Consider the following 27,178-nt stretch of genomic DNA (forward strand, 5'->3'; position numbering starts at 1 on the left):
CAGAAGCCCGCTTAAGATTTCAAAAGAACATGAGTTTTGAAGAATTATGTTTACAGTTTGTCACTCGTTTTTAATCCCAGTGGTACTTGTCAGTTCTTATACAAGAATATCTGAAAACAAAAGGGCATCCTCTAAAATGGGTATTGGGCGCTCTCAGCGTCGGAGGAGTTGGTGGAAAACCCGACACCGGGCCCTTCAAAAGGTACGTGGGGCCGAACCTGCCTCGGAATGGCCACGGCCGGCGCTCGCAGGTTCCAGGCTCCGCGCCTGACTTCCCAGGCCGGCGCCGCACCGGCCCTGCTGCCTCGTCATCTCTGCGTCTCTGGCCGCCGGAGCTGGGTCCCCGTCCGCGGCACTCCACACCTCCGTCTCAGCAGGCGTGTGCGGGGCTGGGGAATCACCTCGGGAGCCCACTCAGCAGCGGGGAGGGCGGGAGCGAGGAAAGCCCGGGCTCCCGCTGTAACCCCCGCGCTCAGCGGCGTCCCCCTCCCCTCGGCGGCGGGGCCGCAGGTACCTCCTCAGCTGCCTCAGCAGTCCGCGCTCAACTGGTGGGCAGCCCGTCCCGCCGCCGTCGTGTCCGCTCAGAGGTCCTTCGGAGCCGCGCTCCAGCCGCCGGCACCTGACTGCCCGACCCACCGACAGACACAGGGCTGGGGCCGGAGACGCCGCCGCCGCCACCGCGCACGCGCTCCTCGCCGGCCTGCGTCCCGGGGCGGCCCGCGGGGCGGGTACTCAACGCTGCGAGCCGCCCGCACCTGCCTGACTGACAAGCAGACCCCAGGATAGGGGCTCGTGCCGGCGCGCGCACGCGCACGCGCCTCGCGCGCCCGCCGTCGGCCGTGGGGGCGGGACCGCGCGGCAGCGAGCGGGCGGGGGGCTCGTGGCGCGCGCGCCCCGCACCCGAGGGCTGCGGAGAGATATTTTGGGTGGCAGGAGGCCCCTCGTCATTTCCGCCGGGCGGCTGGTCGTGCCGGGGGCTTCACTCCCGCGCACGAGGCGAACGGGCAAGTTGGCTGCGGACGTGCGGCGGCGGCTCATTCCTTTAGCGCCGCGACCCTCGGCAGTGCAAGCCATGAACTGAAGCCCGGGAGGGACGGAGACCCGAGCGGAGTGGCAGAGCCACGGCAGCAGCGGCCGCTCAGCGGGGAGCCAGCAGAGCCGGCGCGGAGACGCGACCCCGGCGCCTTTCCCTCCCCGTCGCCGCTCCCACCGCTGCTTGCCCGCCGTTTGTTAAGAGACCTTGCCACCAGGAGACTCGACACACAAAAGCTGCCTTCTCCGCGCCGCCCTCCCAGCGAGGCAGCGGCCAGCGAGGGACCCCACCTGGGGGCGGCTAGGGCTGCTGAGTTCGTTTTGTGTCCGAGCTCCGCGCCCCGCGCCCCGCGCGGACCCGACTCCGTGCCCATGGCTCTAATCATGGAACCGGTGAGCAAATGGTCTCCGAGTCAAGTAGTGGACTGGATGAAAGGTAATGCCCGCTGTGCGGAGGGCGAGGCGACCCCTGGGCGTGGGGTCCCGGCGCGCGGGAGGGAACCGGCGCCCGCCGCGGCCGAGCCCGCCATCGGGGCTGCCGCCGGCTGATTCTGGGGCGCGGGGAGGTGGTCCTCCGAGGCTGACAGCCGCTCGGGATCCCGGTCTCCTATTGTCTCCAGCCAGTGGTTTCCCAGCGGGAGAGGGGCGCGGAGAGAGAGGGGGTTGCGGGCCCGACCCGATGGGAAGCTGGAAGCCGGGCGGCGGAATCCCTGTCCATCTTTCCGGCCCCTCGCTCCCCTCAGCGCCCCCAGGCAGGGAGGACGTGGCGATTCTGATTTCTCCCCTCAGGGAGGCGTCCCCAGGGACCTGCTCCTACGGTCGCCCCTTCCCCGGCCCCTTTGTTCCTGGGAATCCAGACGCCCCCTCGGCGGCCGCCCCTGCCAAGTGCCTTTTCTAGCGCCAACTCTCCCGGCAACTTTTAAGCCCACATAATGGGGTCAAGATGCGCGGCCTCCCGGGTTTGGATCCGGGAAGGCCCCCCCTACCCCAAATTGGTCTGAGGATGCTCAGGGGATGCGCTACTTCGGGGGATAGGAAAGCATGCTTCCCCTGGGACGGCATCTGCATTGGTATCTGTGGCTTCCTCCTGTGCATCCTCCCCGCGTCCTCTGCCTCCTCTTCTGACCGGTTGAGGCTTTGGACCTTACAGCTTTTTACTGGGGGCTCGACGCCAAGTGTAAGGTGATGCGCATTCAGGTGCCCCCTCATTGCTTCCATCTTGAAGACTCTCCCCTTTTTTCCCTGTCAATTTCTAATAACCGTACTTACAGACTCTCGCCCTCCTAGTCTCAAACGTGGGCTTTTTCTCTAGTCCCTGGGCTTTCCTGCCTCACTATCTCCCTCTGTTGTCTGAGTTAAGGGGCCTGTTCACGACTACTGCGCCCCCCTCCCAGCCCAAGATTCCTAAGATTTGGAGAATGCTGACAGGGTATGGATGGGATGGAGAAAGGGATTCCTGGCCACACTTGGGAGATATCAGAGCTTTGCTCGTGGTTATTCCTAGGCACAAACTCTGGGTTGATTAGTCAGGGACCAAAGGCATACTTATCATTTGAAAATGCCCGTTCCGAAGATGAGGGAGCCCCTTCTTAGGGCTTGCTTAACAGTCAGACTTTCTAAGCTCCAGGTACTTTCGAACGAAATGCAGAGTGATTGGAAGTGATTGAGAACCACAGAGAGAAACTCAGTTTTTGGGTGTTGTTTTTTTTTCCTTTTTCCCCTGAATCTTTTCAGCCTCTTGCTTGCTTTTATGGATTTTCCTTTATCCACTTGCTTTCCTTTTATTCCTCTACTTGGCCCCTTTGTTGTTCATTTATTTAGTTTTTCTTTTCTAATATGTGGAAAGTGCTTTGTAACTGCAAAGCACAGTACAAATGAGACTGTATTGAATTAAATCGAATTCATTATTTATCGACTGCCCCCCTGTGTGCGGTGCATTGTGCTAAGGTGCCATGGGTGCCATGACTAAGACAAAGTCCTGCAGTGGCTCATTTCTTTCTGTGTGTTTCTTCTTCTCTTTTCATATTTGCTATCGAAATTCCGTTTTCCTAGATTCCCACCAGTTTTCCCCCGCTTTGGATTGTCAAATGCAGACAAACATCTGTCTTGTGTTTCTCAGTCATGGAAGAAAGAGTCAGGGTACATGCAAGAATGCTTAATTGAAACGCTTCCTTTGAATTTGCCTAAAGGTTGCTTTAGTTTGAGTCTGTTACTGAAACAGTCAAAAGCTATCTTGGCTCCATGGAGTCGGATTACCTTCAGAGACTACCTCTCACAAATTCCCATGATGCTTGTAGTGAGTGCTGCATACTCCATCTTCTTCACCTCCCACCCTTCCAGTATATTTTTGCAGTTTCCCCCTCTCCACACTTTAGGTCCACTGATGCACGTAGAGCATATGATGTACATGTTCTGACACACATTATTCATTTTTCAGTACACTAGTCTTTAAAAAGCTCTCCAGCCTAAAATGCAGCTTCTTTGCATTTGGGCTAGTATCATTAGCTGTGATTTTAAATGATTGCTATATTTAAGTTGAATAACTTATTTTCATACCTATTGGTGCCACATTTTAGAGCTATTTGAAAAGACAGAATTTGTGTATCTTTGTATACATTAAATTGAAAGAGAATAACTGATAACATTATCTGTATATTTCAAGTCCCAAGCTGCTTACTGCTGAAATTTCCATGATTGTCATATAAATTTGATTTTAGATGCTCTCAGAAAATAAGATGTAAAAAAATAGTTGGCTGAAGCAAATATTTCCTCAAATATTAACTTACACTGTTACCTTAATTAATTTTTCCCTTCGTACACCTTCCACCAAGTAAACTTTACAAAACACATTTTAAAAATACTTTTCACCCTTTCTTCAGATGCAGTTATGTTTAAAAGTCAATTAATATAGGCTGTTGCTTTGGAATGGCTAAACCTCATTTAGCACTGAGTGAACAGGACTTTTGAACAACTGCTGCCTTGTGGGAGTTCTTTAAAGCATGCTCCTAATATGTCAGTTTCATCATCCTTAACACTTAAAGTGTATGTAATATAGTAGATGCTTTTACCTAGTCACCATCATAGGTATATGCTTTAATAAGGTATATGCTTTATGGTCTTTCTAAGGTATTTTTCTCTTCATTAAAACAGAAAATTCTGAACCATTAAGTGTATAGGAATAGCATGGCTATATATTTAAATGCTTCCAGACAATGTATGGAAGTGTAATGGAAACTCGGGCAGCAGGGAGGAAAATAGGGGAAAAAAATCCTGGGCTGACAAGATTATTAAGTTTTAGTAGAATATATTCAAGATTAATTCCGCTGAACCATATGTACATTGCAATTTACTTTATTACTTTTAATTAAAATACATTTGAAGGAGACGTAAGTATTAAATTTATATGTTAATTATTATTAAAGAAAGCTATAAGGAAAAACTTCCTTTTTTTGCTCACCCTAACTTTACTATTTGTGAAATCCAATACTCATTGGATTTTCTGCTGACAATAGAAATTTGATGTGACACAGTGTCAGTGTTAGTTCCAGTAAGTATATGAACTCCTTATGAATCAGTGTACTAAGCATTTATATTCCATGTTATCTTGATAATACTTCAGTCTATTTGAAAGTATCTCATAGCCTTCAAAATTAATTTTAAAAATTAATTTTATAAAAATATTTTGAGAAGATCAAATACTCAACATTTAGTGTTTGAACCCAACCTTTTTCAGTTGAAGTTGCATTCAGTCCTCTTGTAGTTTTGATAAAACTTAAAAACCTAAACCATTTTACAGTAAATAAAAGCCAAGCTGTTGTTGGAAAAAGCTATAGGTAGAGAAGTAGGCCAATAACTGTTTCTAATTTTTGTTCAATCTATTACTTTAAAACACATTATTTCTCAGCTCCTATCTGTTCACTTTCAGGGCTTGGAAATATTTCATAATCTGCAGCTGCTTGAGTCAACTTTTTTTTGCCCACGGAAATATAGCAAAAAGCCCTGAATACATTAGGGCCCCTATTATTAATTTTATTATTCACTTTTCTTGTCCATGTCACACCCAATAATTCCAGTTTTCCTCTCACACCACTCTGACTTTGAAAGTCTTTCAAAATATCCACATGACTAAGATAAAGTTATTCTCTGAGGCCAGCTCCCTTCATGACATTTTCCCAGTGATCTTTAATCTCTTTCTGGATCAAATAAAATGGCTTATTGTTTTCAAAGTCAACCAAGAGGCCCCATTTTGCTGGTCTTCTTTTAAGGTGATTTACCTCCATCCACTCTTGTATTGTTATGATTCCTAAAATAATCTAAAAATTTTAAGATAGCCTACTAAGCCATCCCACAATTAACTGCTCTGCTCTTTCATGTTTACTATAAACCATTTTCTTTAAGAAGCATTCACTGACTTCTAATTTCTAGCCTGATGACTCAGCCTTCTTGAGGATAGGAAATGAAATACACTATTTTAGGTATTAAAAAATAAAGATAAAACCACCATTTTGCATACAACCCTAAAAAAGAGGAAAATTCAGTGATGAAATAAGGTCTGTTTAGTATAAAAGTTTAAATGCTGTAGCAGAAAATATGTCTGATAAGGGAAAGAAGTTTTGACAGGTATGATGCTCTTTAGTGATTTTTTTCCCCCCGTCATAGGAAGTGGAGATTTATCTTAATTAGGTGAAGGAAAATGTCAAAATTTTGAGTTAAAATTTCTTGAGAGAGATAAGAAATAATTTTCTGGCAGGAACTTCAGAAGTATACACGGTAAGGAAAAAAATGTATGTTAATGAATCAAATAGGTGCTATCACCTCTTTTTGAAAAATTAATTTTTTTCTCAGTGCAATGTGACTAGATGGTAACCACCAATCACCTACTTTGGATTTTACATTTTTGGAGCAGTAATTCTTATAATTTTATACAAAGAGGAAAATTTCCTTTTTGATATGTGGAGTTTAGTTCACAAGAAACACTTTGTTTATAGTGTCCTTAATATTTTCTTCTTAAGGTAACACTCATGATTTAGTGGATGGTAGGGGAAAAAGTATATTTAATGTAGATGTATTCTGTTTCTTACTTCATCATGGAAGGTGCTTTAATGGGTGGACTTAAATAAATTATTCCCTGCTTTGGAGAAATTAATCTCTGTAAGGGATGGCAGTGACATTGACAAATCTGTGCCAAGACAGACAGGTACCAACTAGTGCATTTGGTAAATTTTAAGCGTTTGCATATGTATTCAAGCACCAAAAGTAAGAGAAGATGATTTTAGTAAGTCAGGAAAGAGCCCATGGGGAAGGTGGGGTTTTAACCAGTTTGTTTAATTAAGGCATTTTCAAGAGGGAAGTATTCTCAATGTAAAGCACAGCAGGAGACTCTAGGGTTAAGATTGGGTGATTAACCAGAAGGGTTGTGTCTAGGTTTGTCTGGTTGAAGGAGAGAGGTGGGCAGTGAGGGAAAGTGAGGGAGGAGGGTGAGTAGGTGGCACAAAAGTACAGGAACAAATCTGCATTTCACAAAGACAATAAAACTCTCATCATGTCCTGAGTTTAAATAAATACCACATTATAAAACTTTGGCTGCCAAAAATAAGCCCACAAAGAATGTGTATTGAATTGGTACAGCTGTTTCAAATCTGTTTCTAAGGAATAATTTGGAAATAATGTTAAAATGAATTATTTTGAAGATTAATTACATCATTAACATTTTGTTGTTGGATATTTAGAATTTTACTGATCCAGATTCTTACATGAAGAATGAAGACGAGCTTTTAAATCTTGATGTTCTTAAAGCAATGATAAATTTTCATTTTCATTTATATCAGAGTGACCTCAGATTAGGACTTAATTTGTTCTTAATGACTTTTAGCTTTCTATGTGACTTCCCTACAGCATCTCACACATAAGGCTTGTTGTGAACGATGAAACTTTAGCTTCTATGAGGAGTTCTAGAAGGATGGATCATTGGAACTAATATAAAGGTGGGGGGAAAGGAGGGTAAGAAATTTGGGGAAAAAGTGGAGTCTAAAGCTTTGTTTTTTTATGAGTGTGTCATGGTTTAGTGTCTGGCTGAAGAATAGCAGACTGGATCATTGTGTTGAATAACGTTCAGTGAGTGAATTCTGTTTTCATGCATAGCATAGGCCTGTGCTCCCCCAAATGGTACATTTCTGTGGTTGTGGGAGCCAAATGATCAAAAGAAGCCAAAGAATTGATTTTTGCTAAGTATTTTAAAACATTTTTATATTAAAACATAGTGATGTTGTATTCATGGTATAGAAAGCAAGATTGGCGTGATTTTAAAGATGAGACCAGAGGCTTAACAGGAAGTTTAGGCTTGCAGCAGGCTGTTTAAAGCTGCATTTTCTAGATCTCCCAGGGTTCTGAGTACACTCCGTTCAGCAATTAGGAGTATATCAGTGGAAAAGTTTGAGAAGTGGTGGTTGGGTTTAGAAATGGTAAAATTAATGTGCTCCGCTTCCTTTCTTTCTCCTATTGCAAAGGATGAAATCTCTTTTGAGTCAGTACCATGATTACAGCATCTTACTTTGTTTGATCCATAAACCTGTAGTCAGGATGAACTTCATGAGAATGGTTCTCATCCAACCCTATCCTTTCACTTCTCACCCCCGTCAGCTTAAACAATTTAATGCTTTGTCACTGCTTTTAGGATAAATATCATAGTCCTTAAAATGACAAATAAGACCCTTGAAGGTTTGGCTATGGCCTGTGAGGTAAACCTCATTCCTAGCACTAGCTACCCCTGCCTTTTTTCAGTCCTGTTTACCCAGCCCTGAGCCTTTGCACTTTTTCTTCAAGCACTCAAGTCCTATTCATCCTCCTTATCTCAGGCCTCCCCTCCTCTGCCTCAGAAAAACCTGTCTGAATACCTGAATCCCATCCAATCCTCAGTTATGGTACCTTGTGTATGTTCTTTGTCCCATTTGCCAATTTCATTTTCACCTTAATTTTTATGGTTATTTAATGCAGGCGGGGAACCCATCTTTTTTGCATAACTGAATAAGAAGGTGTCTGGTAAAAAGTAGGTACTGAGGAAATATTTGTTGAGTGAAGGAAATAAATAAATTTATTTACAAATTACTGGTCTGTCAGCAAATCTGCTTTCCTAAATGATGATGCACATAATAAAGTCCCTTATAATGTTCTAATGGATACTTCAGCACCAAGTTGTATATTGTGTGCGAGAATACAGTGGAAGTAGGGTTGCTCTGTCCATGTCTCACAGTTGTGTTTCTGTAGCCAGTTCAGTGACCACGGTTTAGATTCATCTTGGTAAGAAATATTAAATACTTCACTGATAATTTCAGTGAATCTGGAATTTATGCTGTAATTATTATTTGCTGATGTCATTTAATAGGCCAACACAATAAGCAAACATTATTTTAAAATTACATACTTCTTTTCTTAAGCATTTATTTTCTTTCATACACATTTACTAATCGTTTTCTTCATTTTGATGTTTTTAAAAGAACTGCATATTTTGGGATGCATGATAGAATTGAAAAAATACCTTAAATTTGTCCTCTTAAAGTTTTAAAAAGTTCATATAAGAAATTAAAATGTATTTTCCTGTTGTGAGAAGAACAGGAAATTTATTTGTTAATTTGGAGGATAAAATAAAAAGCAGCCCTTTAGCTTAATGAGAACCATTATCTTTATTATATTTAATATTGAGTTTACATTTTTGTTAGTAGGAATAAAATTGATATATTTAAAATGCATCTTAAATCAGCATTTCTTATATAATTTTTCATCTCACCCTGATTTTTAAAAAATGAATTTTGCTTTTTTAAGCGAAATGTGGATTTAATTGGACTAATTTTTGAAGGGTGCTCATTAAGAACCTATGTTGAGCATTACTCTAAACATAACTTGTTGAATACAGATTGTTCATGTGGATTTTTTGTGAATTACATGCCACTGGATAATCACTAGTAGGCAGGTTATAGAGATTTTTCCAATAATTTGTGTCCCTCCCCCCAAATTTAGAATGGTTAAAACATAAATCAGAGTAAGTGAAATTTTTAAGACTTTTTTTTAACATAGTTTTGCCTCTCTGTTAATGCTTAACAAAACACCTTCAGGCTTAAATGTTCTAGCTAGTACAGCAAAACAATGGATTGCAATTGTGCCCTAATTTGAATTACAAATAACCATTAAACATGATAGAATTTTTTTAAACTTTAAAGATATATTTAATTTTTCATTCAATTTCAATTTAAATTACATCATTAATTCTAATAGAAGTTTTCATTATCTTAATCTTAACTCTTGCAGTTTCAGGAAAGAAAGGGTTATGGAGATTTGCATAAATTCATTGAATTTTAAATTTTACTAAAGTACAATAACCACTGTTTTAGTTTTCTGTATTCATCTATTGAATATTTTGTCACAACATTAAATTGTTTTAAAAACTCAGATTTATTAAATAAACCAAAACTCACAATGGCATTATTGTATTCTAGTTTGCCACCGTAAAATCATTGTTACATAACTAATATCAAATATAGCATACTTGTCTGTTTTATATTTACCTGACATTGATATTCTTGGAAATGAGTTTTATGAGGTAGGTTGAATAGTCTTCTGATAAGATGATTAATAAGAACAAATCGCATTTTTGTTTGCTTTTAAAGTGTTGCCCAATATCTTTTTTGTTTGTTTGTTGGAACTTTTTGTTTGCTTAAGCTACATCTGCTATGTTTAAAATGGGCTTGGAACATGGTTTCTGAAGTAATATCTATAACAAATCAATGCAAGACTGGCTTTGATCCTGGATTTTATTTTTTTCCAACTTTTTTAACCAATGATTATGAAAGAATCTATTTTCTAGCAAGATGTTAGATTTATAATGTAATTTATTAATAAAAACACTGAAATATGAGTTCTAAGTTATTATGCTGAATGAGTAATTTCAATAACATTAGCTGAACTCTTATAATTTTGGTATTTTTTTATATGTGTATGTGAGAGTTTATTTCATATACTTTTTTTTCAACTATCAACATTATTTCATTTTTTTTTTTTGTCTTTTCTAGGGCCACACCCGAGGCATATGGAAGTTCCCACACTAGGGTGCAATCTGAGCTGTAGCCACCAGCCTCCACCACAGCCACAGCAACGTGGGATCCAAGCTGCATCTGCCACCTACACCACAGCTCATGGCAACGCCAGATCGTTAACCCACTGAGCAAGGCCAGGGATTGAACCCGCAACCTCATGGTTCCTAGTCGGATTTGTTAACCACTGAGCCACGATGGGAACTCCCAAAATGTTTGATAATTCTGGGAACTTGTGATTTTTTTTTCCTGACTGAGCAGAAAATTCATATTTTAATTTTGTGTAATTCATTTATTTTATTTTTCTCATTTTATGGCTGCACCCTCAGCATGTGGAGTTCTCAGGCCAGGAATTGAATCAAGCTGTGCCTTTAACCCACTGTGCCAGGCTGGGGACCAAACCCACACCTCTGCTGAGATCCAAACTGCTGCACTATGGTTCTTAACCCCACTGCACCACTGTGGGAACTCTTATGTAACTCATTTATATTTTGGCTTTCAAAACAAGCTACCCAGCTATTAAAAATATATAAAAGAGAAAATGGGAGTTTCTGTTGTGGCTCAGCGGTAACGAACCTGACTAGTAGCCATGGGGATGCAGGTTTGATCCCTGGCCTCATTCAGTGTGTCAAGGATCCCATGAGCTGTGGTGTAGGTCGCAGACAAGGCTTGGATCCAGCGTTCCTGTGGCTGTGGCGTAGGCTGGCAGCTGTAGCTTCAATTCGACCCCCTAGCCTGGGAGCTTCAATATACTGTGGGTGCGGCCCTAAAAATAAAAAAATAAAAATAAAAAATAAAAGAGAAAATGTTGTAGAGTTTTTTTCTACTAGGGCTCAAAACAGACATTATAGTCAGGTAGCTAGGTTTTCTTTCTGCCTGCCAGAACCTTTGTGGAAACCAGGTTCAGTGTGATGTGAGCCAACTTAGGGATGACAGGGCAAGGTGCTCTTTCTCCATTTCCCTCTGTATTGGTTACATGGTGAGTTTTGTGACAGTCTCTGTTTGCACCAGTGTTGCATTAAATCAATGGCAGAAGGTTTCTTATCTAGAAGGCTGCTCCCTTGCCTTCTAGCTGTCAGACCAGAGGCTTTCAGTTTGATGTTGAATTGTCACACGCAGAGAGAAGCTAGTTCTATGGAATATTTAAAACTAGATAATTTTTCTTTCTAATCTCTCCCTCAACGAAATGCTTTAAGTATATTGATGATAAAAACATCTTAATTACAGTTCCATTAATTTGGGTTTTTTGACAGTTTCAATAGGTTCCCATTGAAATTTATTCTCGGTATGTGAAGAAAGGCTTTGCTGATGCTGATCAATCTATTAACGTAGTCAAGATTGGAAAGAAATTGTTTGACCCTGGAGTACGTAGTGTTTTCAAGTACTTTGCTTTGCCAGGAGCCATTTCCATACTGAAAATATGTGAGCTAGAAATGAGCTGTATTTTTAGTTAGAATTTCTGCATGCTTAGCTGGGATCACAATTTTTTATTTTTATTTTTTGGAATATTTTTGCAAACATTCGGTAATACAGCTTGGTTCTTCTTCTCTTTGACCCATGTTAGACAGGTCTTACACATTTCATGCTTCTATTGTTATTAGCAGTACTTACAATTGAAATAAGGGACAGTTGTTAATACCCCTTTCCATGTAAGTTACAGGGAAGTTAAGCAGCTCAACAGAGATGTGCAGCTGTTCAGTGGTGGAATTAGATTGAACATTAACTATTTTTTTCTCACCTACTGGGTTAGATTTACACTTTCGTGGGTTAAGAACACAGTTCACGTTTATGTATAATTTTTTTTTGTCTTTTTTTTTTTGCCATTTCTTGGGCCGCTACCATGGCATGTGGAGGTTCCCAGACTAGGGGTCTAATCAGAGCTGTACCTGCCGGCCTACGCCAGAGCCACAGCAACTCGGGATCTGAGCTGCGTCTGTGACCTACACCACAGCTCACAGCAACGTGGGATCCTTAACCCACTGAGCAAGGGCAGGGATCGAACCCGCAACCTCATGGTTCCTAGTCGGATTCATTAACCACTGTACCACGATGGGAACTCCTGTGTATAATTATCTTCAGACTTTTAAATTTTTTTCTGAATTTTCTACCTTTTAAAAATTCATGAGAATGCTTGTACAACTGTAAATATAATAAAATTCATTGAATTGTTTTACAAATTCACTCTGTTTAGTATACAGTAAAGAGTACTTTGAAATCAAATCCCTGGATTAGTTATATCTAGGCTCTGTTACTTCCTAGCTCTGTGATCTTAGTGAGGGAGAGTGTAAATAACTTGTGAGGTTTTCTCATTTGTGTAAAGTATAGGCGATATTACCTACTCTTAGGTTGTAGTATGCTTAAAACGATGCCTAGCACATAGCAAGTGCATGATAAATGTCAGATTTTTTTAAATTAAGAAGTTTCATTCTATTGGCAATCTTCAGAGACAGAACTGTTAATAGATAGTATTTATCGATTGTTTACTGAATACCATGTACTGTTCTAGGTGCTTTCCCTGTATTATCTTATGCCTGGCCTATCTCTGAAAGGTTAGAATTATCTCTGTTTTACAGATGAAGAAGCTTTTCCTTAGAAACATTGAATGACTTGTCCTATATACCCCCAAAATTTTTTGAGCAGGTGTTCAATAAATATTTTGAAGAATGAATAAATATTAAGTAGAAGTGGAATTTGAAGGAATTTCTAACTGGCTCTGAAATACCTTGCCTTTCTACCAGAGGTAGGTATGACGTGAGAGGAATCCTGGGAATACTTTAAAAGATGTGGATGGATGTCCTCTTTTTCAGACCTACTTTTTCTAGTGTGGGCTGTGATTCTTGGCTTTTTTGACCTCTGGGGTGTGTGTGTGTGGGGGGGTTGTTAGTGGTTAAGAGTTTCCACTCGTAATAGGACTTTAGCTGGTGACAAAGATGCCACATTCAACTGTTTTCTTGCTGACATCCTTCTTATTTTGAAGTGAACTCCAGGAGTTTGATGCTCTCCTCTTCTGAATCTAGACCTAGGAAAAGATCTACTTTAGGCTACCGCTACTACCAACCCTATGCGGAGGTGTTTTGTTTTCAGAGGATTTTTAATAAAAGTACATGGTGCCTCATGAAAAGATGCTCGGCCTCACTAACCATCAGGGAACTGGAAATCACTACTGCGATGAAATATCACCTCACATTGGTCAGAATGGCTGTTGTCAAAAATACCACAAATAGGAGTTCCCGTCATGGCTCAGTGGTTAACAAATCTGACTAGGAACCATGAGGTTGCTGGTTCGATCCCTGGCCTTGCTCAGTGGGTTAACGATCTGGCGTTGCCGTGAGCTGTGGTGTAGGTCACAGATGCGGCTCGGATCCCGAGTTGCTGTGGCTGTGGTGGAGGCTGGTGGCTATAGCTCCAATTAGACCCCTAGCCTGGGAACCTCTATATGCCATGGGAGCAGCCCAAGAAATGGCAAAAAAGAAAAAACAAAAAAAACCCACAAATAATAAATGTTGACAAAGATGTGGAGAAAAGGGAACCCTAGTTCACTGTTGCTGGGAATGCACAGGCACTGTGGAAAACAGTATAGAGATTCCTCTAAAAATTAAAAATAAATAGAATTATCATATGACATAGTAATTCTACTCCTGGGTATGTATCTGAAGAAAATGAAAAGACTAATTAGAAAAGATACATGCACCACAGTGTTCAAAACATTATTTACAGTTGCCAAGATATGGAAGCACCTAAGTGTCTATCAACACTGAATAGATGAAGAAGATGTGGTATATATATATATATATATATATATATATATATATATATATACATACACACACACACACACACACACACATGCATGCACACACACAATAGAATATTACTCAGCTGTAAACAGAATGAATTTTTCCCTTTGCAGCAACATGGAGGACATTATACTTAGTGAAGTAAGTCTAACAGAAAAAGACACTGTTTTCACTTATATGGGTAATCTAAGAAGTAAAACAAACAAATTAATGTAGCAAAACAGAAGCAAGCCCATAGATAAGGAGAACAAACTAGTGGTTACCACTTGGAAGAGGGGTAAAAGGAAGGGCTGATAGGGGAATGAGATTAAGAGGTATGAGCTGCTATGTATATGATAAATAAACTACAACGATGTAATGTATGGCACAGAAAACATAACCAATATTTTATAATTACTATAAATGGAGTATAATCTATAAAAATATTGAATCACTGTGTTGTACACTTGAAACTAATGTAACATTGTAAATATACTTTACTTCAATAAAAAATAAATTCTTCTAAAAAGAACTTATACTTCCAGTAAGAGTGAATATGAGTAAAAACATAGAATATTTTAAAGAATATGTTTAATATGTGCTTATAAATTAAAGAAAAAATCCCCCCCCCAAAAAGTAACAATGCCTGATAATAGATGTGTCATTTTACTGCAAATACAGACACACTTTGGAAATATTGTGGGTTTGTTCCTGACCACTGAAATAAAGCAAATGTGGCAATAAAGCAAATCACGTGAATTTCCCAGTGCAAATAAAGGTTCTGTTTATACACTATTGTGATCTATTAGTGTGCAACAGCATTATGCCAAAACAAGTATATGCCTTAATTAAAAAATACTTTATTGCTAAAAAATGCTATCACCTAAGCCTTCAGCAGGTTGCAGTTGTAGCATCGAAGATCACTGATCACAGATTACCGTAACAAATATAACATTGAAAAAGTTTGAAATATTGTGAGAATTAACAAAAGTTGACACAGAGACATGAAGTGAGCAAATGCTGTTGGAAAAATGGTGCCTATAGACTTTCTTAATGCAGTGTTGCCACAAACCTTCAATTTGGAAAAAACAAAATATCTGTGAAGTACAGTAAAGTGAAGTGCAATAAAATGAATTACACCTCTAATGGCTTTGATTGTATTCTGCTCTTCATATTGACTTAGTAGGGGTTAGTATTGTCTACATTTCATAAGTGTTTCTTTGAACAGCAGACTTTATTCAGTACATTTCTTTAGCTTGGAACCCGTTACCTACCTACTAAATGGTAATTGTTCTCCCCAGATTGTTTTATTTTTGTTTAGAAATTCTTTCATCATAGACCAAATTGTGATATGACATGAGAGTGTAATGAATCAAACACAAAAAACCTTGTATGCTGGAGAAACTTTAATCATCATCTGCCAAGAAACTATTGTGACATTATTGTAAAATATAGAGTGGTCAGGTTGAGCTAGAGATATGTGATCAGTTGAATACTTGTAAAATGCTAATTATAGGTATAGTTCCATCTATATTATGTTTTAGAATAATACACATGGTTTTGCATGTGTATCTAAAATATATGTCCTCACATGTATTGTTGGAACCTAAAGTAAGATGTTCAAAGTAAAAACACAAGGATAATATTTTCTATCTCTTGTTTTCCTTTAATACAATTGAGGTGCGTTTGCTTTAGGCTGGAATTTTTAAAATAAGTGAAAACAACTTTAATTCTTCTTTGGTTGTGGAGAGAATGAATTGAAGTCTCTCACTTTTAATGAAAGCTACCACAATACCCAGAACAGTAGACATTTACAAAAGAACATCATCTGTGAACTGTGGTAATTACCAACTGTTTTGAAGTTGCCTTAGCAACTTGTCCATTTGATTATCTAAAGTACTTTTTCCTCTCTTAATGTGCTCATTCTCTCTCTCTCTCTCTCTCTCTCTCTCTCTCCTCTCTCTCTCTCTCTCTCTCTCTCTCTCTCTCTCTCTCTCTCTCTCTCTCTCATTGTCTTTTTAGGGCTGCACCCTTAGCGTATGGAGGTTTCCAAGCTAGGGGTCCAATCATAGCTATAGCCGCTGTCCTACACCACAGCCACAGCAGCTCGGGGACCAAGCCGCGTCTTCGACCTACACCACAGCTCACAGCAACGCTGGATTCTTAACCTGCTGAGCGAGGCCAGGGATTTAACCCATGTCCTCATGGATACTAGTCGGGTCTGTTACCACTGAACCATGACTGGAACTCCTCATTATCTCTTTTTTTAAAAATTAAAAAAATTTTTTTTTGGCTGCACCTGTGGCATGTGGAAGTTCCCGGGCCAGGGATCGAACCCAAGCCACAGCATTGTCCCACGCCTCTGCAGTGACAACACCAGATCCTTGAATGCTAGGCCACCAGAGAACTCCTGTGCTCATTATCTTTTAAAGTCCATACAAATTAAAATTAATTTTGTTTGAGTATGTTTTTGAGAATTTCATTACTATCTTTGAAAAAGCTGACATCCTGCTTTGATAAAGGTGGTCTGGTAAAAAAGACTTTGAATTATGGTAACATCATGAATCTCCATCTGCATTAATTTTAAGATGTGTCTAATGTTTAAACTTTTAAATGGTTTCTAATTTTGATATTTTTCTTCAAATGAGGCTGCTTTGCGAGTTTATTTTTACAGTTGTGACTAACACAGAGAAAATAAATAGAGCAAAATAATACCTAGGGATCTAGTAATGCTTTTCTTTCTACTTATGTACCACTAATAAGATCACGAAAAATTAAGACAGGTATGTATCTCTAAAAAGTAAGCACTTAAATATATATTCATTGGGAGTTCCCATTGTGGCTCAGTGGTAACAAACCCGACTAGGAACCATGAGGATGTGGGTTTGATCCCTGGCCTCACTCAGTTGGTTAAGGATCTGGCATTGCCATGAGCTGTGGTGTAGGTGGCAGATGTGGCTTGGATCCTGCGTTGCTGTGACTGTGGCCCAGTCCTAAATTCAAATTCTAGCCTGGGAACCTCCATATGCCACGAGTTTGGCCTAAAAAGACATATATATATATATAAAGAAGGGAAATATAACTTTACAGTGGAGGAGCCTAGTGAACACTACGTTGGCCGTGTGATCATATATATTTAAATATATATATGATATATATATATATATTCATCACATACACCCCATAATATACAATATTATTACACCAAAGTTTCTTAATATTAAATATCTAGTTCAAATTTCTAGTTACATAAATGTCATAAGTATTTTTACAGGTTTTTTTCCCCCTTACATCAGAAGCCAAATAAAGCCTACACAATGTAGTCTACATTATTCTTTTTCCCTACATCAATCCTTTTGGACTCAGTACCCCCTTTATATGACATGCACTATTTAATGTCTCTTGACATAAAATTCATTAATAATAAAACCTACCTCTCACATTATTAAAAAAAAATCACTGTAATGCCCTATTGTAATAAACAAGAAAAATAATTTATAAAAATAAGATAGGTTTCTATATGTAGGTGCTTAACATGCCTGTACTAAAAAAATACTCATTGATATGTTTGCCTGCTTAAGAGCATACACGGATTTAAGAGAAGCAGGCAGTAAGCTCAGAAGTAATTCCATGTGAAGTACAAGAAAATGGAAGAATGAATGTATTGATAGACACTGGCATAAAAATGAGTATTAGAATGGCTTACAGGCTAGACTATTTGGCATGCCACTCTGATAATTCCTGTTAAACACTTAAAAGTCATATTAAAAGGAACCACAGCTTTATGAAGAAATAGCAGATTCTTGAACTGAGGAGAGAAGATTTAAGATGAGCATGGAGCATCTTATAGTGCCAGAAAAGTAAGGAAGTGCTCAAAAAACAAAATGATGAGGGCATGTCAGAGACTTGGGAATCATTCTGAAAGAGCTCTCAGTTGCTGAAGCTGGAACAGTTTGAGCAACGAAAGTAGTATTGGGTTTATAAAAGAAGTATCAGTGAGTCTATACTGATATTAAAAAGTCTGAATGCACAACTTAGAATAGATTTACAAGGAGATCCTGCTGAATAGCATTGAGAACTTTGTCTAGATACTCATGTTGCAACAGAACAAAGGGTGGGGGAAAAAATGTAATTGTAATGTATACATGTAAGGATAACTCGATCCCCTTGCTGTACAGTGGGAAAATAAAAAAATTATTTAAAAAAAGTCTGAATAAATAAATGAGAGGAGAGAAAAATCTCCTATACAGATAATTCCAAATAATTTATGTACTCCTCTCTCAAGGAGGTGACACTTAACTCCCCCCTTTTTTTTGTGGCCTGCACTTAGTGACCTGTTTCCAAAGAGTATAGTGAGAGACGGGAAAATATAACTTGACAGTGAAGGAGCCTAGTGAACACTACATTGGCCGGGTGATCAAGGTTTGCATCATCATTGATAAGTCATGTTGATAGTGTATACTATTCATATGATGTTGTGAAAATTACACTTCAGGAGTTCCTGTTGTGGCTCAGTGGAAGGAATCTGACTAGTATCCATGAGGATGCAGGTTCGATCCCTGGCCTTGCTTAGTGGGTTAAGGATCCAGCATTGCCGTGAGCTGGAGTGTAGGTCACTGACACAGCTCTGATTCCACGTTGCTGTGGCTCTGGCAGACTGACAGCTGTGGCTCCACTTTGACCCCTAGCCTGGGAACGTCCATATGCTGCATGTGCAGCCTTAAAAAGCCAAAAAAAAAAAGAAGAAGAAGAAGAAGAAGAAAAAGAAAAGAAAAGAAAATGGCACTTCACCTATGTGATCTTCCTTCCCCAAAACCCATAATTCCAGTCTAACCATGAGAAAAACAGACCATTCCAGATTTTTGGACATTTTACAAATTACCTCACTAATACTCAAAACTGTTATGTTGTCAAAAACAAGGAAAATGAGAAACTCACAGACCAGAGGAGGCTAAGTAGAGATGAGGATTATTTGTATTATGGTCTCTTAGGATCCTGGGACAGAAAAAGCCCAAGAGGAAAAGAACTATTGAAATCAAAATTAAGTGTGGAGTTTAGTTAAGAGCGATTTACCATGTGGTTCCTTAGTTGTGACAGATGTGTCACAGTAATGTGAGCTGTTAATGATAGAATATGGATGGGAGGTATACAGGAGAGGTAGACTATTTTTGCAACTTTTCTGTAGACCTAGAACTATTCTGAAATTACAAGTTTATTTACATGAAAAAATTAGATTTAAATTTTCAAATTTGGTAATACCAAAAGATAAGCAGTATCTCATATGTGAAATAACTTTGGTTTGCCGTGTGTGTGTGTGCGTGCATGTGCTTTTTAGGGCTGCACCTGAGGCTTATGGAAGTTCCCAGGCTAGGTGTTGAAGTGGAGCTGTGGCTGCCGGCCTACACCACAGCCACAGCAACGCCAGATCCTTAACCCACTGATTGAGGACAGGGATTGAACCCATGTCTTCACAGATACCAGCCGGTTCATACCTCTGAGCCACAACTCCCTGGTTTGCCTTTTTCTAAGTGTTAATAATACACTCTTTCAAATAGAAAGAAAAAACTCATATGGGATACAGGCAGTTCTTTAGTGTGGGACTGTTAAATTCATTCACCTTGCAATCGTTCAGTAACTTGATCATTGTGATAACCTCATACTCCTCACAATACTCAAAATGCTCCCAAAAGAAACTTCGAACCTGGCCTGGCTACAAGAACCTCTGCCTTACCTCTTTGCTTCTGTGTAAACCTCATGCTCTGCCACATGTGAAAAATTGTTTGAATGACTGTTATAACTTTTTCCTTCTATTCACACTAATCTTTTACTTGATTAGTTTTTGTTTTTAACCTTTTGGTAATCAGGAAATGGGTTTCAGAAAAGGGAAGTGAATGTGCTTGGGACTGGGACGGGATGGAGACCACCCAGAGTTAGCTCCATCTCCTTTTTTACGTCACTGCTAACAGATTTGCAGTTAAACTCTTGGACAGAAGAGTGTGCTGTTCTAAACCTTGTTAACAAAGCCTGATTCCCAACACTCTCTAATTGTAGTTTCTGTTTCCTGCAGACACTGTTTAGGAATGTTAAACAAGGCGTGAAAATTTTTGAGCAGATAAATGTGGTTTATAATAATTGATTTTAAGCTGCATATATAAATGTGTATATAAATATGCATGTATATTTACTTAGGGCAGATATTTGCCTAGGGCAGATATACTGAAATTGAAGGTAACTAAATGACCTTTTCCCATTGCTTTTCTGCAAGGAAGTCACCATTTTTCTTTTTGTCATTAAATGTAAACCTAATTTTCATTGTATCATGGGGCCATGTAGTGTGTTTAGTAGCTGAGTTTTGGGTGCAAGTATGGTTGTTACTTAAGACCTCCTTTGGTCACATCTCCAAGAGATTACATTTGATTTCAGAACAGAACTGCTTTAATATTTGTGCCTTATGCCCATGTCTTTTTCATTAAGATGTTGCTTGTTTTCTAGGTTACTGTTGTGAAAATTCTGAAAGGAACAGGCTCTGGTAATAAGTAGATAAGCTGTGACTGGGAATTTAATGCATTAACCTGATATTTTTTTTCTTGCCCAATAAATTGAAATGTTATGTTTATCACAGTTTCGACTTGATTCTTTATTAACCCACCTCTATGAAAGTGTGAAGTTCTGCTAATGTTTATGTCATTGTCTTAGGGTTGTCTCCCCGGCTTCCTGGTAAATATCCCTTTCTTTTCTTGATTTTATGCTCTGTGAGTAGGAGCCTAGATATGCATTCATGTTCTCTCTGAAATATGTACATTTTTGTGTGTGTGCAAGGTGTTTTTTAAGTTATGTTCACAGGAATGAAGAATTTATTTTTTTCTGTTTTGTTTTAGTAAGGTGAGCATGTTTTGCGTTTAAAGAAATTTTCAACAAAAACCCAATCTCTGTAGATTGTACCTTAAATATCAAGGATTTGAAGCTGTCTTTGAATATGTGACTGGAAGAGATGGGTTGACTTTCCAGGATTCTCCCGTATCTATCCCAGGATAGAATCTGTCCCAGGATAGGTGGGCAACATTTAGATTGAATTTTTTTTTACAGCTTTCCAATGATACTTTTCATAACGAAACTACAGATTTAGGATGACTAGCTATCACGATCATATAGTCTCATAACAATTAAAAACAGAATGTTAGAAACAAATTGTGTGATATGCATGACTTCTGAAATACAGATGGTGAGAAGTAGACTTGGAAGCTTTTTCAGAGTGCAGATGGACACAAGTTCTTCAGAGAAGTTAATTAAGAGTAATTATTGTATAGGAACCACTGTCTTGCAGGCTGCCATGAATGTAATGTTCCTCTTTCCCAAATAAAAATGCCAGATGATGGCTTTCAAGGCTGCTGAAAACATCTTTATCACCTGTAGCCGTGCCAAAAGCCTCAGTCCCCTAACCTACCCCGTACTTCCTCCATCTCTACATTTCATACAGATGAATAAAAAAAGATTAAAGGGACAAATATCTAGTCGGAAGCACTGTATGTAAAGGACAACAGAAATTATCTGAGGTATTGAGTTGGATCTGGAAATCTCTCCACTTGTGCTCCAACTTGAATAATATCCCGTCATGTATGTTTAACTCATCTCTTCATTTCTCAAGCCCTCAGTTTCTTTATCTAAAAATGAAGGTAAGGACAATGTACTTGATAGGGAATTCTGAAGAATAGTCAACATGAAGTCTGAGTAGAAATGGAGTAACATTTTGACACTGGCAAAAACAGTTTGTTAATTACCAAACAGGATTTTAAAATAACTTTTGTGGAAAAGAATTTTTTAAGTATTCCAATTTAGACATAAATTACTGGATATAGCAAGCGTGTTTGCCTTAAGATATGGCATACAAAGAAAATTCTACTGATTTTAAAATTTAAGGTCACTAGCTTTCTCCTGAAAGCTCTTCCTCTTACTAGAGTCTTTCTGTCTTTTTTTTTTTTTTAATGGCCACACACAGGGTGTATGGAAGTTCCTGGGCCAGGGATTGAATGCTAGCTGCAATCACAGCAATGCTGGATCCTTTAACCCACAGTATTGGGCTGGGGATTAAACCTCCATCTCTGCAGCTGCCCAAGCTGCTGCAGTCAGATTCTTAACCCATTGTGCCGTGGCAGGAACTCTAAGCTTCTTTCTGTCTTGTGTGTAGCCACTTCTCAGCTGTGGCTAAGTCCGAAGCAGTGTAAACCTCCTCTCAGTAGTAGACCTTGCATATCATGGTTCCTCATACTTCTCACTTTTATTTTTCCAAAAGGTTCATGATCATTGTAATTTCGTTTCTCAGCCATTGTCAGAGGATTGGAATATAATAGTTTTCTTATCATAGACATATATATGATGATCAAAATTATTAAACACCAATTCTGTGTAATGAAAATAACAGGCACTTATGAGCACTAGAGCTCCACTTAAGTGATAAGAATGAAATGACTTTTCATAGGAGAAACAGTCAGTTGTGAGAAACAAATGAACCAATTCATCTGAGCTTGGATCATTGAAAACAAGAGACAATCACTGACAAAACAATGCCTTTTCTCATTCATGTGTCACAAGTGGTATTTGGATTGAGGACAGTTGAGAAGCATTAAGACTACAAATTAGTCCCCATGATTTTTATTATAGAATGGTTGTTGGAAGGTGTACTTTCCCAATGCTTGTATGCTAGATTTTTTAAAAACTGCCAGTTTTGTTTTTCTCATTAGGTTTCACATGTTGACTTGCATTTGTGTTTTCCTTGGAAAAATGCTCCATGTATTCAACATTGGTACACTCATGTAAATTATGTCAACTCACACATAAAATTTGGTTTAGAAGATTTTTAAAATACAGAAATAGATTAAGAGCCTTCTTTTTTTTGGTCTTTTTGTCTTTTTAGGGCCGCACCCTCAGCATATGAAGGTTCCCAGGCTAGGAGTCTAATCAGAGCTGTTGCTGCCAGCCTACACCACAGCCACAGCAACACCAGATCCAAGCCGCATATGCAACCTACACTAAAGCTCACGGCCGTGCCGGATCCTTGACCCGCTGAGCAAGGCCAGCTAGTCGGATTCTTTTCCACAGAAAAGCGCCACAGTGGGAACTCCAAGAGCCTTCTTTTAGTCATTGTAGCAATGTTGACTTTAAAGCTTTTGAGAAATAGTGTTCTCCATGATTTTGTTGTTGTTACTACTTTTCCTCCATCTTCTTGATACTGTATGTGTCCAAATGACAGGAGACAATAATATGACAGATTTTATTCTTCTATTCAAACTTTGAAAACCATTTGAATTTTTTGGTTGCCCCTGAGCCATTTGCAGCTTGTTTTTAGAAACTGTGTAAATTTTAAACTGAATGAATATATTTTTAAAATGAGATCTTGTGGTTGAGAGAGCTATACTTTTGTAAGAGTTAGCTACAGTAAATAATTTGGACTTCTGATTTTTCTTGCTATAAAAGAATGTTGAGTGATATGTTCTCTTTAAAACTCTGCACTGGGAACTATATCTAGTCACTTGTGATGGAGCATAATGGAGGATAATGTGAGAAGAACATATGTGCGTGCGTGTGTGTGTGTGTGTGTGTGTGTGTGTGTGTGTGTGAGAGAGAGAGAGAGAGAGAGAGAGAGAGAGACCGGGTCACTTTACGTGTAATAGAAAATTGACAGAACACTGTAAACCAGCTATAATAGAAAAAATAAAAATCATTATAAAAATAAAACTCTTAAGATTCTCTGATTCTAAATTTTTAATTCTTTCTCATATTTGGTTTAGAAGCAGTTAAGTGATGAGCATTCTTGCTTTTCTTCATATCTACTTTAGTGACAATTGGGATTTCTGAATATTTAGAAAGCTAAATTTTTTTTCTTATAAATTGAGTAGGAGGCTTAAAACTTCGTATACATTATATAAAGACTTGTTTGTAACAAAAACAGAAGATGTATTTTTGATGTAGGTGGATCTGAATCCCCTAAATCTAGGCCATCAGTGCTAGAATGCTTTTGCAAATTCTGGTTGGCAAATTCCTACTAGGTTACAAATCTTTTTGCTTTTTCTTTTTTCCCCTTTTTTCTATAATTTTTCACCACCAATAATTGGAACTTAAGTTTAGCAAGCAGGCCATTGAACAAATACCTTCTAGTACCTTGGGTAGTCTAACTCTTCATACTCTTTCTCTCCCTAACTCTAGGTAATATTAAAAAATTTTTTTTTCAGGTAGCTGAAAACTCTTACTATATAAAAATAAAAGTATGACAGTTCCCTTGTAGCTCAGTAGGTTAATGATCCAGCGTTGTCACTGCTGTGGCTTGAATCACTGCTGTGGTGCAGGTTAGATCCTGGCCCAGGAATTTATACATGCCACTTGTATAGCCAAATAAATAAATAAATATATATATGAATTACAAACTCATTCACAAGACCAAGAAAAACATAAATTAGAACATGTGATATGTGATATAGAATATCTAAAAAAAAAGCTTTTTGCTCTTGTTCATTTTTAAATCATCCTTTTAAAATCAGCGTCTATGTAATGCAGTAGTTTTATTAAGTTGTTTCTAGGTGTATGTGAATGCATCAAACAGATTTATATTAATGAATGTAATATAATTCTTAGCAAAATTTACAGGTATTTTTACAAACCTTTAACATCTGTGGTTTTAAGTATATTTGATACACAAATTTGCAGTAAACTCAAATACAGTACTTGTGTGCCTTTATTGAAACACATCATTAGTTAAAACAATTTGCAACTTTTCTTTTATAAAAGAACATGCTTACTTTCTCTACATATTGACACTCTTGTTCTCTGTGAGATGAATTGATAAGTTAAAACCAGAAAGAACTTACAGAACTCTCTTGGTCCTATGCCATCATCGTATTACATGGAAGCAGCTGAGCTCAGAGAGGTTAAAGAACTTGTCTAGATTCACAAAACAAAAAGAACTCAATATATGAGAGCTCAGAAAATATGCATAGGTCTCTTCATTGTTATAAGAACATCTCTGTTAGGAACAAAAGAGAGTGAATTCTTTTGATCACTGGTGTCAAAGCTAGAGCACGTCTTGATTAACACATGCAGCAGGCCCACTTCATAGAATAATCCCCTCATTAAGAATGTTTGGTTTAGATTTCATTTTATGTAATCAGATGTAAGATTCAGAGAATGCCCAACCCCATTTATAGGGAGTTAAAATGCTATTAACTGCTAGAAAAACTTCTCCTGATGGTCTTCTAATCTCTGTGTGCTATGACTCAGTGATTTTAAATCTCATTTTCTAAGGCTTTGCAGTTTGTTAATATAGTCCAGTGAAACAGTATTAAATCCAAATCTGAACACATAGTAGATTTTATGGTGTGTTTAGAGTTGAATGAGTGGTTTTCTATGTTGAATAGTCTATTATAATTCACTCATTTTTAATAATTTTATGATAAACATGCACCTCAGACTCTAAATTGACTCTGTATTCTTTAACTATGTATAACTTAAATAACTTTCACACTACTAGAATTAATATGTTAGAGTAAATTGGTCCCAGCCAAATACAAATAGTTGTCTTTGATACATCAAAAAAGTGTGTTTGAAAGATCAAGGCCACTGAGTTATTTCAGCATTTGTTCACAGAATTTATGGTGATGTCCTCCTTGATGCCTATTTTTAAACATTTCCTTCTTCTATGTAGTAGATATTGCACCATTTATACTATTCTCATTCTTTTCTCTTTCCAACATTCCTACATCTCAGTGTTAGTTAAAGCCTCAACAGTTGGAGTCTCTGATTTCAAGGAATATTTATTTATTTAAAATCTGGAATAACTTAACAGTGTGACATTTACTTTTGTCAGTGGTTTGTAAATTTCATGACCACAGTGAGATTTTGGTAATTATTTTTTAATAAATATATGAATGCCAAATAGAGAGAAATGACTAAATAAAAGTATTTAGTGAAATGGAAGCAAACGCGTTAATGGATTTTTTCCAAGTTAAAAATGTGTTTGGGTCTCTTGTATTAGATATGCTATCAAGTATTCAATAACTAGATGAAAATTTAAAGTACTTTTTCTTTCACCTCTGAAATGCCATTGTGTTTTCCATTCTAAATTTCTTTCTAATGGCATTACTATCCTTTAGCAATTACTTCCTTTTACATATTAAGTTTTAGATATTGTATTTTCAAGATTTGTCATGCTTTTAAGGCAGGCATAATTATGTAAAAATCACTCAAGAATGAACTGTGGCATTATGTACATTTTCTGATCGCTGCTGTCAAAAATGGAATAATAACACTTTTCCTGACAACTTAAGAAGTGTGGTCACCTCAGGACAAGCACTTAGTCATACTTTTGGGGCCAGTAGGAAAAGTTCGCATCATTGGCAGCCACCTGGGCTCTTCATGTTCCATGACAAATGGCAAACTGGCACATGGTGTAACAAATGTTTCTCAAATGTCTAAGTCCCAGGAAAAATTAATGTTAAGAAGTGTAAAAGCTGAAGTCCATGACTTATTTTGAACCAGGACTTTTAAATTCTTAATTCAATTATAGTTATTTCACAAATTTGCTGTGTTTTAACTTAACTGAATTTGTATTATAACTTGATAGGGTAAAACTAAAGCACCTTATACAGTAAAGAGCTAAAGAATTGGGTCTTGTTTATATGGGGGTGTGTGTGTGTGTGTGTGTTTATATATATATATATTTAAGTGTAGTAACCCATCTCAACAACCCAGATAACACTGAAATAAAACCGTTAATATTTTTTCTAATTTATCTGTCATAGATATACAGCTGTTAATTTAGCCTAGATATTTGCTGGACTTCTAATTTACATGTATATCTGAAGTATATAGACCAGTAATACAGTATTAGAAAACTTGATTTATTACCCTCATAAATACCAATAAAATTTAGAGCCAGAAACTACCCACCTCCACCTACTCAAACAACCTTAAAGCATAAATAGTATTTTAGAGTATTTTACTAATATTATCAGTGTCAGTGTGACTAAAATAAACACCTTATAAAAACAAACAAAACTTTTAATTGAATGGCTTCTTTCTTTTGTAATGTATATCTTCAAGTTACATCTTACATTTTTTATATATGGAAATTAATTGTATGCATATCCTTCAAATGAAAGGAAATTTGTTTTAGAGACATTTTTTCTCTCTTTTTAAATCATACTTGAAATTCATAATTTGCTAATTATATCAGAGCTAATCCTGTATGGTTGGGTAACATTTGTATTTGTATGTGGGTTGAGTTTTTTAATAGTAAAA

The 27,178-nt window shown here is 38.2% G+C and overlaps 1 protein-coding gene across 8 annotated transcripts in view; it reads left to right on the forward strand.

Annotated features, from left to right (window-relative positions):
• Nucleotides 1-880: 880 nt before the first annotated feature.
• CNKSR2 (connector enhancer of kinase suppressor of Ras 2) overlaps nucleotides 881-27,178 on the forward strand; it is a 278,229-nt gene continuing 251,931 nt past the window's right edge. For all 8 annotated transcript variants that reach the window (XM_047764937.1, XM_047764938.1, XM_047764939.1 and 5 more), the window contains exon 1: nucleotides 881-1,468. In XM_047764937.1, the coding sequence (XP_047620893.1) occupies nucleotides 1,405-1,468 (64 nt within the window). In that variant the 5' untranslated portion in view covers nucleotides 881-1,404. The remainder of the gene's footprint in view (nucleotides 1,469-27,178) is intronic.

Source organism: Phacochoerus africanus, chromosome X, assembly GCF_016906955.1.
Source record: "Phacochoerus africanus isolate WHEZ1 chromosome X, ROS_Pafr_v1, whole genome shotgun sequence".
Taxonomy (NCBI): Eukaryota; Metazoa; Chordata; class Mammalia; order Artiodactyla; family Suidae; genus Phacochoerus; species Phacochoerus africanus.